The sequence below is a fragment of the Amia ocellicauda genome, chromosome 4 (assembly GCF_036373705.1).
Source record: "Amia ocellicauda isolate fAmiCal2 chromosome 4, fAmiCal2.hap1, whole genome shotgun sequence".
NCBI lineage: Eukaryota > Metazoa > Chordata > Actinopteri > Amiiformes > Amiidae > Amia > Amia ocellicauda.
Window position 1 is genome coordinate 39,612,105 of NC_089853.1, and position 14,935 is coordinate 39,627,039.

A 14,935-nucleotide genomic window follows, 5' to 3' on the forward strand; every position below is an offset into this window, starting at 1 on the left:
CCCATACCCACTGCAGTCCTGTGCAAGAGATAGATAGATTAATGTATAAATAGAAAGATAGACAACATAGATAGATTTATAGATTGATAGACAGATAAATAGTTAGTTAGAAAGACAGACAGACAGACAGACAGACAGACAGACAGACAGATGTCCCAGAAGTCCCTACTGTCGCAAACTGACCTTGGTTCTGGTGGTGTGCCTGTGTATCGCAGCTGCTTGACTGACATGACCATGCTGGGCTCACGCCAGCCCACGCAGGAGGACCTGGACGAGGAGCTGCCGCCAGGCCCCCCTGCCCTCCCTGCACCCCCTGCTGGAGACCAGCTCCGCCGCAGACTCCTGAAATCGACCAACATCGACCTGGCCTCCTTTGACACAGAGAGCCTCGGAGCAGGGTGAGGTGCCTTGGGTCTCAACACACATTCTTACACTTATGATGTCCCCCCTCCTTCTGCCCTAGCCCCCTCTGTCCCTCACTCTGTTGCTCTGTCCCTTCCTCCCTCCCTCTCTCTCTCTCTCTCTCTCTCTCTCCCTCTCACTGCAGCAGCCTTGTGGAGGTCGTCTTGGAGGAGAAAGAAGAAAGGGATGAAGATAGACAGGAAGGAGAGGAGGAGGACGATGATGTGGATGGTGAACCCCAGCCGCAGCCCCACACCTTGGTCCTGGGCTCTGGTGGGGATCCCCTGGATGAGACGGAGAAGCTGCAGGACCCAAGACCGCTCACCCAGGAGACGCGCGCCCTAACTGCCAGCGAACTGCTGCTGAACAAGTCAGTTGTCTCCCTTCTCTCTTCTCCATCTCCCTCTCCCTCTCTCTCTCCTTCCTTCTCTCCCTAACTCTCTCTCTTCCCCCCCGCCTCCCCCCCACTGCAGGATGTTTGAGAACCAGGAGATGGAGGAGTCGGACAGGTTCTACGAGGTTCTGCCCCAACCAGTGCCCCTGCTCTTTGCGCTCTACAACACCATGGTGTCCAAGTCTGAGATGCTGTGTTACTTCGTCATCATCCTCAACCACATGGTGTCGGCCTCCCTGCTCACACTGGTGCTGCCAGTGCTCATCTTCCTCTGGGCCATGCTGTCCGTGCCCAGGCCCACCAAGCGGTTCTGGATGACTGCCATCATCTACACAGAGGTACTGCATCCCCCCAAAACTTTGCCAGAACCTGCACAGTCAACCAGCACATAGACACAGATATGGGCAGACAAGCACAGATAGATAGAGAGGTAGACAGACAAGTAGATGGATAGATCATTAGAAAGGTATCCCAGAGCCCTGCCTAACCTCCAGTGTTTAATCTCTCTCTCTCTCTCTCTCTCTCTCTCTCTCTCTCTCTCTCGCTCTCTCTCTCTTCTCTCAGCTCACAGTGGTTGTCAAGTATTTCTTCCAGTTTGGCTTCTTCCCCTGGACCAGCTCAGCGTACCGCGGCATCAACGCGGAGCGCCCCTTCGCCCTGCCCAACATCATTGGGGTGGAGAAGAAGGACGGCTACGTGCTCTTCGACCTGGGGCAGCTGTTGGCCCTGTTCTTCCACCGGTCCATCCTGAAGGTGAGGACAGCCCAGGAGTGACCAGTGGCTGAGGAGTGACTGTTAAGTGCATGGCCCCTTTCAACCTTAGACCAGGGCTATTATTATTACTATTTATTTCTCAGCAGATGACTTGTCTCTGTGTGTTCCTGTCTGTGTGTGTCGCTCTTTTGCTGTTGTGCAGTGTCACGGCCTGTGGGACATGAAGGAGGTGGAGATGCCCGACTTCTTCAAGAAACTGAAGCGCAAGACACAGAAGCAGCGGGGGGGCGGAGAGCGGGGGGGTAGGGCCGGGCGCAGGCTGCCCTTTCTGCAAAGCTCCACGGGCTCCCTCTTCCAACGCAGGAAGACACATGACAGCACAGACGGCAATGGTGTGTACCCCCCGGAAACAAGAAAGGAAGGGACAGGGAGGAAGGGAAGGTTTCACCATCGCACCTCATGACACAGTCCTCTGAGCCCTGGGACAAGGGGGCATCGCTAGAACACATTGCACCAAACTTGCACGTTGTGTTTATTTTTCATTTGTTTGATGTGGTCAATGTCAAATGACACCTCAAAGTCACAATATGGGGGAAGGACTTTAGTGTGTGATGATGCATTTACTCATTTGTCCTTGTTTCCAAACCAGCCTCTGTTACTCTGTCACTCAATGTCCCAGCAGGCAATGTGGAGCCGCCGCAGCGCGAGTCCCGCAAGAGGAAGCGGCGCCATTCGAAGATTCCCCTGACCCGGAAGGAGATAATGAAGCAGAAGGTCCGGGAGAAGATGCTGGAGCTGAAGGCCAAGACTGTGGAAATGTAAGGCCTGACCCCTGACCCTTGACCCCCACAACCCGTGACCTCAAGTTAGGGTTAGGAAGGAATGACCCTCCTCTGTGTATGTTTGTCTGGGATGCTCTAGAAGTCACAGACATTCTGGCTAAACTGTTTTAAGTCTGGTAATATACAGCTGAGAAAACAAAATACCTGAGCTGTGGTGTCAGTGGCAGGCAAATAATGGACAACCGTCTCTAATGGTGCTGTCTGTCTGTCTGTCTGTCTGTCTGTCTGTCTGTCTCAGAGCTCTCCACATCTACCTACCCGTCAGGCAGTTCTTCTACGACATCATCCACCCGGAGTACAGCCCCGTGTGCGACGTCTACGCCCTCATGTTTCTGGTCGACGTTGTGAATTTCATTGTCATCATTTTTGGGTACTGGGCTTTCGGAGTAAGTACTGAAACGGACCCAGACACCTTTCCTCCCAGGCAGTCCCAAGAAAACATGTGCGTTTGTGCTGGCTGAGGCCTTAATGGGCCTGACTCAGACCTGAGACAAGAAAGATAATATGACTGAGCATGCCATGTAAAAAACACAATACTCCTCCTTCTCCTACTTCTATTACTTCTACTACTATTACTACTACTACTAACATAATACAAATAATACCAACAACAGGAACAGATTTAATATGAAATAAAGATTAAATAAACATTAGTCCTCCATTGCTGCCCAAACTGTTAGCGGGCACATAAACCGCAGCTAATACACCCCTTAGCTGCTGTGCATCAGAAACCACACTGGGCACAAGAAGTCTGTGGCAGTATCAGCCGGGTGTTAGTCACCTGGCTGTAATGCCCCCCTCTGTCCCTTGCTGCCCCTGCAGAAACACAGCGCGGCGGCCGACATCACGGAGTCCCTGTCCGAGGACCAGGTGCCCGAGGCCTTCCTGGTGATGCTGCTGATCCAGTTCGGCACCATGATTGTGGACCGGGCCCTGTACCTGCGCAAGACCCTGATGGGGAAGTGTGTGTTCCAGGTGGTTCTGGTGTTCGGGATCCACTTCTGGATGTTCTTCATCCTGCCGGGGGTCACGGAGAGGTCAGTGTTTCACCCACCCCCCCATCATTTCCCAAAGACGCGAGATTCCCGCTGACACAGATTGGGCTTCCCACGTTCCACCCCCCCTCTCCCTTCCAGACAGGATTTCTCCATGGGCTTATCAACAAGCTACCGTGGGGGAGGACATTTCAGGTGACACTGTACAGGAGCTGCAGGGGGATGGGAGATAAAACTTGACCTGTCAGTGTCTTCCCACCATCCCTCCTCAACTTTTTCTTTTTTCTTTGACCTGCAGGAGGTTCAACAAGAACCAAGTGGCCCAGCTGTGGTACTTCGTAAAGTGCGTGTACTTCGGACTTTCCGCCTACCAGATCAAGTGTGGCTACCCCAACCGCGTCCTCGGCAACTTCCTGACCAAGAACTACAACTTCCTCAACCTGTTCCTGTTTCAGGGGTGAGTGGTGGGATAGGCCTCAGCTCCCCCATGATGCAGCTGCTGTCTGCCCCTCTGGTCCTCTGCCCTCCACCCCTCTGGCCAGCCCTGTTTTGCAATAAGATTGTTCTGTTATTCGGGTGTTTGCTGGCAATGTTGTAGCCAAGCTGCTCTCCTCTGCTCTATTATAAAAGTACCACAACCCCCCCCCCCCCCCCCCCCGGTTGCGGCTCTGTTGCTTGCATGGATTGCAATGAACTGTGAGGGTTATCTTTGGCAGGGAATCCATGTTAGATTGTCAGCGTTATGCAGGATTCACTTCCTCCCTCTGTGTCTGTCTGCCCTCTGTCTGTATTCGTCTCTGTCTGTGTGTCTCTGTTTATATGTGTGTCTCTCCTGTCCATGTGCATGACTCTCTGTTCGTGTGTCTGTCCGTGTGCATGTTGCTCACAGGTTCCGCCTGGTCCCGTTCCTGACGGAGCTGCGTGCGGTGATGGACTGGGTCTGGACAGACACCACACTCAGCCTGTCCAGCTGGATTTGTGTGGAGGACATCTACGCCAACATTTTCATCCTCAGGTGCTGGAGGGAGTCTGAGAAGGTGAGTGTGTGTGTGTGAAGGGCGGGGTAAGCAGCTGCTGTCACAGTGTGGACTTCACTTTATTCACTTGTTACTGCCCCATAATCTTTGTCACCTAAAAAGCCCAGAGGGATGGCGCTGTCTGAGACGTTACTGCAATGTGCTTGAAAACCTGAGCTCTATTATAGACAAGTGAGTTCCCAAAGTAACAGGACTTGTGTACCTGGCCACACCAAGATCCCCTAACCCAGTGTTCCGCAATATATTTTTTCCACGGGCACAAATATGGCGGTCTGGGGGGTTGCAGGAGGGTGTTGGGTTAACTGTGGTCCACGGAGGCTGATGAGGTGCGATGCAGGAGGCATGGTTGGGACCAGTAAGGCAATTCAGCAAAAAAGGAAAGCGTCCCTGCATAGATATGTAAGCGAACCCCCCTCCCCGCTCTTCCGCTATGTTGCCGGTTGTACCGTCCCACCCCCGTTAATTGTCTGGCTGAATCCCCCACCCTCCTCTCCCGCTTTTCTGTAGTCCCTGCCCGCTCCCACGGTTGTATGCGCCCCCACCCCCCTGGTCTCACGTTTTTTTGCAGCACCCCCAATGCACCCTGCTGTCAGGCTATTTTGCCATGGCCCCCCCGCGGCTCTAATGCTACTTTGCCGTGAGTTTATTTAAAATTTATAATAAGCATCGCAGGCACAGCAGATGCTTATTCAAAATGTTGACCTTGGTTGAGTAATTTTGACCCACAGGTCACAGCTCACCTGATCCGGGAAGAAAACCTGAATCTGTTTGAACCCCAGAACTGTTATTTATTTATGTTTGAATGTATTTTTTTATGGGTTTATATTTAAGCATGGTGTTTAATCGCAATGTTGTATAACAGAGGTTCCCAAACTGGGGTCCACGACCCACTAGGGGACTGTGAGGGGGTGCTAGGGGTCCCCCCTCGCACTCGTAAGTTTTTACCATCAACAACCCCCCCACCCCACCAAAGCTCTCCAAATGCTCCTCTGGTGGTTCTTGGTTAACACATGATGTTGCACATGGTGACCACAAGAGGGAGCCCTTTCCAAGACTGAATAAACTCTCTTGAATTGGTCAATATTTGGCCACCTGTTGACCACTGTCCTGTTATTCTATCTGCCACCCCATCATCACTATTTATTTATTATTTATTCACTCATTCATTACTGAGTTGGACACACACACACATTGCAGGCAGTGGTTGCAGCAGCTCTGTGCCCAGTGCTGTGGCAGGGGGCTGACTGATGCCCCTGTGTCCCATGCAGAAATACCCCCAGCCTTCAGGGCAGAAGAAGAAGATGGTGGTGAAGTACGGCATGGGCGGCCTCATCATCTTCGCCCTCATCTGCATCGTCTGGTTCCCCCTGCTTTTCATGTCGCTGGTGAAGTCCGTGGCTGGGGTGACCAATCAGCCGTTGGACGTCTCCATTCAGCTCAGCATAGGGGGGTATGAGGTAACGACCGCTGTCACCTTTGGGTTAGTGTGTGCGTCTCCGTGTGTGTGAGTGTGTGTGTGTGTTCAAGTGTGTTTAAGTTCAGAAAGGGCTTTCAATAACACTTCTATCATCAGGAGCAGGCTCCCTGATTAAAACACACACACACACACACATACACACACAGGTAAGTGCAGCTCTGCAGTCAGTGGAGTTGGTGTGGGAGGCAGGAATCTTTTGATATATTTACTCATTTTGTTCCCACTTGCAGCTTCAGTCTCTCTGTCTCTCTCCCCAGCCGCTGTTCTCCATGAGCGCCCAGGAGCAGAACCTGCAGCCCTACTCCCAGTCCGCCTACAACCAGATGACCAAGCAGTACGCCACGCATCCAGTGAGAGCACACATCATTTTGTGAACTATGTTTTGGAAAATGGACACAGATGCAAAAAGTGTTGGAGGTTTTCCTGGAGTAGGGGCCGGTTATTCACAGTGTTTAGTGTAAAACAATATTGGCTGGCCTTCCGAGTGGCTGCCATGATTGTAATCAGGGAATCACATTTGGACAAATAAGTATATATGTATTGGGTATTTTAACAATATTACAATATCTATGAAAAACAAAGTGTTTATATTGTACATGTGTGTGTTTTGCACATGGGATACATCTTCATCCTGATGTTGTTCCCTCCACTCCGTCTCTCTCTCCGCCCGGCAGTCAGCCATGCAGTTTATAGTGAACTACATGCCGGAGGACATCGTCGTGGCGAGAATCAAGAGCGACGCCAGTCTGCTGTGGAGCATCAGCCCGGCCAGCCGAGCCGCCATGGTGCAGGAGCTGAGCAACTCCTCGCACATTTACATCACCCTGCGCTGGACCCTGCTCAGGTAGCCTGTCCACCCCAGGACTGCAGGAGGGAGGGGAGGTGGTGCTCTACTGCAGCAGGGCTCGCCCCAGTTCTGTCTGATTGCTTTGATGTACAACAGTCATCTAAGTGTGTTGTGTGTGTGTGTGTGTGTGTGTGTGTGTGTGTGTGACTTGACCCTACTGCAGGAACGCCTCTCTGGTGATGAACGCGCAGACAGCCGGCGAGCACACAGTGAAATACGAGGACAAGGGCATGAGGGACGAGATCGTGCAGATGCTCCAGGGGACGCGCAGCCAGCCTGTGTGAGTCACAAGTCACAGTTTGTAGCTACTCTAGGCCTTCATGTGCCCATCGGTTTCACCCACCCTTCCCTGACCGTCTGCGCCTTATTCTCATTTTGCACTTCAAACACTGCCGTGAATACCCGCCTCTGCCTCTCTCTCAGGATCCTCTCTGCACTGCTGCCCAAGTTCATCCGTGCGCCCTCTGGCCCCGAAGCCAAGATAGGACACAGGCTAGGAGTGGCCAAGTCAGGTCAGTGTCTGCATGGACACGGGCTGCCAGTCACCACAGAGCTGTGACTGAGCGCAGCGAGGGGAGGCCCTCATTTACTGTAACCGTAATGTATTTTATTATGAAAACCAAAACACATTGTAGGTTTCAGTAACCATGTCTGTCTGTGTGTCTGTCTTTGTGTGCCACAGCCCACAGCGAGGGGACGGAGGAGCAGCAGAGCCTGGCGCTGTTCCGGCCTGTGGCGATCCGGCTGCAGACGGCGAAGGCCAGTGTGCCGGGGGAGCAGGCACCGCAGTGGTGGGTGGTGCAGGAGTGCCAGCCAGGCCGCAGCCTCGCCAGCTGTCACAACATCGAGGTGGTAGTCTTCAGTGACAAGGTCAGCCCCTCCAGCCTGGGCTTCCTGGCAGGCTATGGGTAAGCAAGGCTTCTCGCAATGGTCTCTTTCTTTAATAAATAAATGAATTAATTATTCATATTATTTTGTCATTTGTGCTTCTGAGTCTCTTTCCTTTCTTTCCCTCCACTTTCCTTGTCCTTTTCCCCCATCTCCTTCTCCTGTCCCTACCTATCTTCCTCCTCCTTCTCTCTTCTTCCTCCTTTCCTCCTGTTCTCTCTCTCTCTCCCTGTCCCTTGCCCACTCCCTGGCAGCATCGTTGGGCTGTACATGTCGGTGGTGCTGGTGATCGGGAAGTTCGTGCGGGAGTTCTTCAACGGGATCTCGCGCTCCATCATGTTCGAGGAGCTGCCCTGTGTGGACCGTGTGCTGAAGCTCTGCACGGACATCTTCGTGGTGCGGGAGACCGGCGAGCTGGGCCTGGAGGAGCAGCTCTTCGCCAAGCTCATCTTCCTGTACCGCTCCCCCGAGACCATGATCAAGATGACCCGGGAGAAGGAGAGTGACTGAGCAAGGAGAGAGAGAGAGAGAGGCTGAGAAAGAGGGAGGGAGGGGGTGGTTAGGGAGATGGGGAGCATGGGAGGAAGAGAGGGTGGAAGGGAGAGAGTCAGAGAGAAGGAGAGGAGAGGCTGACGAACTCCATATCACCAGCTGTGCTCTTCATAACGGACCATTAAAATAGGGTGATGACTAAAACGAGACAGGGACGGAGGAGTGCGTGCAGCTGAGTTCCTCCCGTTGTACAATTACTGAAGCAGACCCTCAGCATGAATACCGATCAGCTCCAGCGCAGCCCTGTTCATACATCTGAGCTGAACTGGATAACCTAACTGTGCACAAACCCCCCCAACCGCCCCACCGCAGACCAGGGGACAGGAGACAAGGACATCTCCCTGAACATCTCCCTGAAACCATGCAGCTCCAAATGAGCCATTGCAAGGTGTTGGATCTGTGAATTGGTGGCATCTGTGATCGCAGGCCAGATCGGCTCAGCCTGAGGAAGGACAAGTGCCGGGGAGAAGAGCGGAGCCTCAGAGGAAGGTGCCTCAGGTCTCTGTAACTTCCCTTGTCTACGGATCGCAATCTGCAATTTGTACAGGTTTTTTGTTCACCCACTGAGGGGCGCTGTGAAGGTATTGAGTTCGATGCTCTCAGGGACAGGCTGAAGAGCCTCGCGTAACACAGACGGTCAGAGCTGTCAGCTGTCAGGGACTTTCACAGTGTCTGGAGGAATCTCCAAAACACTCACCTGAACATTCACTCACTCCCCCCATCCCCCCCCCCCCCACACACACACATACACACACACACTCATTCACTCACCGTTTCACACACTCTTTCACACAGCGCACAACTGCATGCCTTGCTTGCGATGACCTGTGGTGAAATATCATGTTAATAAAAGCGTTGTCCCTGGAGGGCTTCCTTGAGAGGGTGTCGTTATTCCTTTCCTTCCAGTTTCACACAACTGGATACTCACCATTGGTCTCCTTTTGAGTTTTTAGAATTTGCATAGACAGTTCATTTTGTTTGTTTTCTTTCCAGGGGTTCAGAACTTGGTACAAAAACAAGTTTTATTTCCCTCTTGTTAATGTTGGAAATACTGCATCATTGCCTCATTAAAAAAAAAAAAAAAAACACAACAGAACAGGACCTTTGCACAGTGAAAAATATATATATTTTTTTAACAATACAGAAAACGCTGATGTAATCATTTTGCGGTGCGGTGGGAAGTGTAGAACAGCGCCGGTGCTGCTGTCAGAACGGACCCAGCCCTGTCATAGGGGACAGGAGGCCTGGCCTGCAGAGATAGTGCCGAGGAGCTGCTATCAGCCCGTCTGAGTGTCAGCTGAGGAAGCGTGTGGGCTGCCTGTCAGGCACAGGACCCTCCTCCCCCCAACACGTTTCTCTGCATCTTCTCCCCATTTGTCTGAAGGAAACCCATGTCTCAAGCAGTGCTGGGACTCATGCAGGACTTGTGAGGATTAATCCTAAGACACCTCACACAGACAACTGTGGGCAAGTGCTTAAAGGTTTCCCTGGTTCCTCATTTTAATGATATACATATTAAATTTAATGTCTCTCTCTAAATTATAAAGCCACTTGACGTATTTTGAGTGCAGTGCTGGCAAGAGCATCATTTAAATTTGCCGTTGCGCTACCCTTTGTATAACATGGGTGAACGTTTGAGCCTAATGGAGGATGCGCCAAGAACCAACCATTCTGTGGCAGGGTTAGTCAGGAAACTAAGCCTCAGCCCACCTGCAGTCCGGCTGCAAATTTCAAGCCCTGCTCTGGAAGTTGTGAAGGGGCAGGTAATTAAATAAAAAATGGCAGAAAATCTAACAGATTTCACAGCTGTAGGCTGGGAGACACCAACAAAATAGAGTTTACATCTGTCCATGTCTGGTGACCAGTTCAACACTGCTGTTGGAAAGCCAGCTTGGGAATCCTAGTGTAAACAAGATTTTTTTTGTATCACCTCCCCCGACACACAGAGCAAACTGCTATGAGTGGAGTGCTGGGAAAATGTTTATTAGCGCCTTTTAAAGTAATGCAAAATATAATAATAACAAAATCAAAACGGGAAAGAAAGGGGAATTTGAGGGGTTAAGCTGTCACCTCTTACTGTGTACTGGGCCAGGCCTGGATGTAATTTCCTAGGCTGAGTGGTGGGTGTTGTGCTTGTATATGGAGCTGTGTGGACAGAGAACATGTCATTGTGTGCTGGATGAGCCTGTCCCTGTCTGTGTGTGTGTCTGTGTGTGTGTGTGTGTGTGTGTGTGTGAGAGAGAGAGAGAGAGAGTGCATGTGTTTGTGTGTGTGTGAGAGAGAGAGAGAGAGAGAGTGTGTGTGTGTGTGTGTGTGTGTGTGTGTGTGGGTGGGTGACACCCTTGGCAGTGACATCATCAGCAATATAAGAGAGTGGCAGGGACATTGTGGAGTGCGATACGCTCTCTGCTCTCCGCTCTCCAGCCTGTGTCTCAGCACTCCCGTCTCTCTCCACACCATGCGTGAGATCGTCCACCTGCAGATCGGTCAGTGTGGGAACCAGATCGGCTCCAAGGTGAGAGTTCGCCGTAGCCCACATGCGGGGATGAGCGCTGGCCATACAGGATGGTGGCCCGCTTGTCTTTGCACTGTTAACCACACTGCCACTGTGCCGCAGACTTGCCACATATATAACCCAGGGTGCATGTTTCTGTAGCACTTTCTCGATGGTGTGTATCACTGAAGTTTGCATGGCAGGACTTTACTCTGACTCAGATCACACTAACGCTCAAATGCAGACTAAAGCACTGCGGGTTTTAGTCACAACTTCTCTTCTCAGTAACAGCTCAGTAAGAACTTCAGTGAATGAATGGGCAGATTTATGAGTAAAGAAATGTTATTTAAACCGGGCTATATTTGTAAAACATATTTGCATTCGAGCTGAGAGGGAGCATGCAAACTGCCTCTGAAACAGCCACGGGTGCCAGAGGGGCGTATCTGACCCAGGGCCCTGCGGTGCTGGGAGATAAGGCTGGGGGGAAGGTGGGGGGATGCATTACAGCTGTGGTGGTGTGGGTGTGCATGATGGCAGTGGCAATGGGAGGGACTACAGTGTGCTGGAGGATGACTAGGGTAGAGTGACACAGGCCGTGCTCTTTTGTGGGCTTTTTATGTTTATAACAACGTGACGTCCTGTGCTATCACTGTGTCGTACTGTTATGTCAACCTCTACACACTCCCTGTTCATCGCTATGCTGAGAGGCGGGAAGGCAATAGCTGTCACTCAGCCCTGCCTCTGGGTCAGCACTGTGTTCAGGGAAGGGGATTGTGGAGGCCAAAATACCTGTGCATGGTGGGGAACTGCCCTGCCCTGAACTCTCCCTAAACTGTAGGAGAGGAGGCTATCCACAGCATTTGGTGCAGCTCACTGTCCCTGGAGTAGTTTGTCCTTCACTGTTGCAACGAGACAGCAATTTTAAATGCTAACTCAGAGAGTCTTATCTATGTGTGTGTGTGTGTGTCTCACAGTTCTGGGAGGTGATAAGTAATGAACATGGAATCAGCACCACAGGGAGCTACCAGGGGGACAGCGACTCGCAGTTCGAGAGGCTCAATGTCTACTTCAATGAGGCGCACGGTGAGACCCTTTCACTGATAGTGGATTGAACATGGAACAAGGAGGGACAGCAGAGGGAGAGACAGGGACACCTAACTAGTCCAGCAGGCAGAGAGACAGAAGCAAGCAGACAGAGCTACACAGGAACTGTTATGGAACCCCTGTCTGGTTTGAGGCCAGACTAAATCTCTCTCTCTCTCTCTCTCTCTCTCTCTCTCTCTCAGCTGGGAAGTTTGTTCCCCGGGCACTGCTCGTGGATCTGGAGCCCGGGACCATGGACAGTGTAAGGGGCAGCCGGATAGGACAGCTCTTCAGACCAGACAACTTCATCCACGGTGAGGCCAGTTCACACACACACACAAACTCACATTGATACACATACACAGACACACACACTCACTTGTGCAAAAATATCACATCAACGTTGGGTTGTGTCCTCCCCCAGGGAACTCGGGCGCTGGGAACAACTGGGCGAAGGGGCACTACACGGAGGGAGCGGAGCTGGTGGAGAGCGTGATGGATGTGGTGCGCAGCGAGAGCGAGAACTGCGACTGCCTGCAGGGCTTCCAGTTCGTGCACTCGCTGGGCGGCGGCACGGGCTCCGGGATGGGCACGCTGCTCATCAACAAGATCCGCGAGGAGTACCCCGACCGCATCATGAACACCTTCAGCATCATGCCCTCACCCAAGGTGTCAGACACGGTGGTGGAGCCCTACAATGCCATCCTGTCCATCCACCAACTGATCGAGAACACCGACTCCACCTTCTGCATTGACAACGAAGCGCTGTACGACATCTGTTTCCGCACTCTGAAGCTGGCCACGCCCACCTACGGGGACCTCAACCACCTGGTGTCGCTAACCATGAGCGGGGTCACCACCTCGCTGCGCTTCCCCGGGCAGCTCAACGCTGACCTGCGCAAGCTGGCTGTCAACATGGTGCCCTTCCCCCGGCTGCACTTCTTCATGCCCGGCTTCGCGCCCCTGACCGCCCGGGGCAGCCAGCAGTACCGCTCCCTCACGGTGCCTGAGCTCACCCAGCAAATGTTCGACGCACGCAACATGATGACGGCCTGTGACCCACGGCACGGACGCTACCTGACCGTGGCTGGCATGTTCCGCGGCCACATGTCTACCAGAGAAGTGGACGAGCAGATGCTGGCCATGCAGCAGAAGAACAGCATCTGCTTCGTGGACTGGATCCCGCACAATGTCAAGGTGGCTGTCTGTGACATCCCCCCCCCCGGCCTCAAGATGGCCGCCACCTTCATTGGCAACAGCACGGCCATCCAGGAGGTGTTCCGGCGTGTCTCCGAGCAGTTCTCCGTCATGTTCCGCCGCAAGGCCTTCCTGCACTGGTACACCGGCGAGGGCATGGACGAGATGGAGTTCACCGAGGCCGAGTGCAACACCAACGACCTGGTGTCCGAGTACCAGCAGTACCAGGACGCCACCGCTGACCTCGATTGGGAGCCCGAGGAAGGGCAGGAGGAAGAGGAGGAGGGCAGGGAGCAGGCTGAGGCAGAGACAGGGGACTAGGAGGAGGATAAATATGCATCTCTGAAAGGCTGGCAGCAGATGGGGGGGAGTGGGAGTGGGAAGAGGAGGTTGTGTAGTGGCTGAGGAAGTGGAGTGGCAGTGTGGACCCTCCAGTTGCAAAGTTTAGTCACCAGTCTCTGTACATTGTGTGCTTTTTGTATTCTTGAAGTACTCTGTGGTGGTGTGAAGAAGGGTGCGTGGGGGAGATATCTCCAGTCAGAACATTTTGTACATAAAGAAGGAAAGAGTCTTGTCGGCTCGGTAGAGAATATCGTCAATGTTTTGCTTCAGTTAGTCTCGGATTGTTTGGCTTTGTATTTTGTCCTTTTGTTTCAATCGAGACCCAGCCACACTGCTTTCTGTTCACGGTCGGTCATGTGTGTGTGCGAGTGTGAGTGTGTTCCTGTACTCTACATGCAGGCACAAAGGGAAATGTTGTCTTTTGGTTTTGCATAACAGGGTGGAAACATGGAAAACCTGCCCCTGAACTGACCTGCTGTCTGAGTGAGAGTAACGCATCAGACACAGCCAACGGGAGTATCTGACCCAAACAGTTACTACTGTCCCAAACCAGCGGGAAATGCTTTTATTAAAATGGTTTTCAACGGTACCCCTGCGACTTTATTTCCTTCCAGCTGAGCACCAAACTACTAAATGGGAAACTTAATTAAGCTGTAATTTGGAGCTTTTTAATTCCTGTCAGCTGTTAAACGACTGGTGAGGATCGTCTGAACCGAACTAGACCCAGAAGAGGGGGTCCAGGACCAGGCTGAGAACCAGCCCTTTGTAGAAGTCAGTGAGAAAGCAACACCTCTGAGGCAATTAGTCAAGTAGACCAAAATAAGACTGGATTCTCAAGTCAGATCTTTTGTCACATTTCTTTATACTACACATTGTTATTCAACCTATTATTACATTATTAATATTAGTATTTTGTTTGTACTGTATATATTGATGTATTATATTTTTAAAGACTTCACACCATATTAGGTCTGTGCAAAAGGCACAGTGAGGTAATGACCTCACAGTGAAAAGGTGCCGATTCTGTTTCCTTTGTAAGATTAAATATGCAGCAATAAACATATTGGATTTGATCTGAGCCCTGGGGAATCTAACTTTATAACATGACTGGAATAGTTTTATTCTGCACCCCACAATTTATTAAACAAGGGATTCCCACCCCAGTCCTGGAGTGCCCTCTGCCCAGCTGGATTTTGTTCCAATTAAGCTCTTAATTAAATAATTCACCCATACATTGGATTGTTAGTTCAATTAAGATCTCAGCTGGAACAAAACCCAGCAGGGCAGGGGGTTACTCCAGCTCTGGGTGGGAATCCCTGCATTAGGCCATTTGGTATTGCAAGAATGCTTTGTTGTTTCAATTACAGGGATGCTTGTGCCGTTCTGTCACACGTCACTACAACACATTATCAACAACCAGTCACCTGGGACAAAAGCCCAGAATAGCAGGCAGAGTACCGTGTGTGCTCCACAGATACACCCTTGTGAGCCAAACCTCCTCTGTGCTTTTATCCCAGGTCCTCACACTGTGACTGCTGTAGCATCAGGTGCCTGTACAGAGACTCTCTCTTCCAAGGCAGGACTCCACCCCAGCCCTAGCCCCTATCTGAGGGAGAGAGATTGCCCGGCCTGGCACTGCCCCGCCACCCACAGATAAAAACACGCTCACTC

General features: G+C 51.8%; 2 protein-coding genes across 2 annotated transcripts in view; both read left to right on the forward strand.

The window, feature by feature from the left end:
- The window catches only part of LOC136748823 (piezo-type mechanosensitive ion channel component 2), a 33,139-nt gene extending 25,024 nt beyond the window's left edge, over window positions 1-8,115 (forward strand). The window contains exons 39-55 of the mRNA XM_066702869.1: window positions 216-398; window positions 548-772; window positions 876-1,134; window positions 1,361-1,549; window positions 1,713-1,896; window positions 2,190-2,328; window positions 2,591-2,738; window positions 3,175-3,389; window positions 3,646-3,804; window positions 4,237-4,384; window positions 5,653-5,841; window positions 6,119-6,211; window positions 6,536-6,705; window positions 6,872-6,988; window positions 7,132-7,215; window positions 7,398-7,616; window positions 7,851-8,115. Of these exons, the coding sequence (XP_066558966.1) occupies window positions 216-398; window positions 548-772; window positions 876-1,134; window positions 1,361-1,549; window positions 1,713-1,896; window positions 2,190-2,328; window positions 2,591-2,738; window positions 3,175-3,389; window positions 3,646-3,804; window positions 4,237-4,384; window positions 5,653-5,841; window positions 6,119-6,211; window positions 6,536-6,705; window positions 6,872-6,988; window positions 7,132-7,215; window positions 7,398-7,616; window positions 7,851-8,106 (2,977 nt within the window). The 3' untranslated portion in view covers window positions 8,107-8,115. The remainder of the gene's footprint in view (window positions 1-215; window positions 399-547; window positions 773-875; window positions 1,135-1,360; window positions 1,550-1,712; window positions 1,897-2,189; window positions 2,329-2,590; window positions 2,739-3,174; window positions 3,390-3,645; window positions 3,805-4,236; window positions 4,385-5,652; window positions 5,842-6,118; window positions 6,212-6,535; window positions 6,706-6,871; window positions 6,989-7,131; window positions 7,216-7,397; window positions 7,617-7,850) is intronic.
- A 2,414-nt stretch (window positions 8,116-10,529) lies between these two features.
- Window positions 10,530-14,342, forward strand: tubb1 (tubulin, beta 1 class VI). The gene is made up of 4 exons (XM_066702139.1): window positions 10,530-10,663; window positions 11,617-11,725; window positions 11,929-12,039; window positions 12,150-14,342. The coding sequence occupies exons 1-4, from the start codon at window positions 10,607-10,609 to the stop codon at window positions 13,241-13,243; spliced, it is 1,371 nt and encodes a 456-aa protein (XP_066558236.1). The 5' UTR covers window positions 10,530-10,606; the 3' UTR covers window positions 13,244-14,342.
- Window positions 14,343-14,935: the final 593 nt, after the last annotated feature.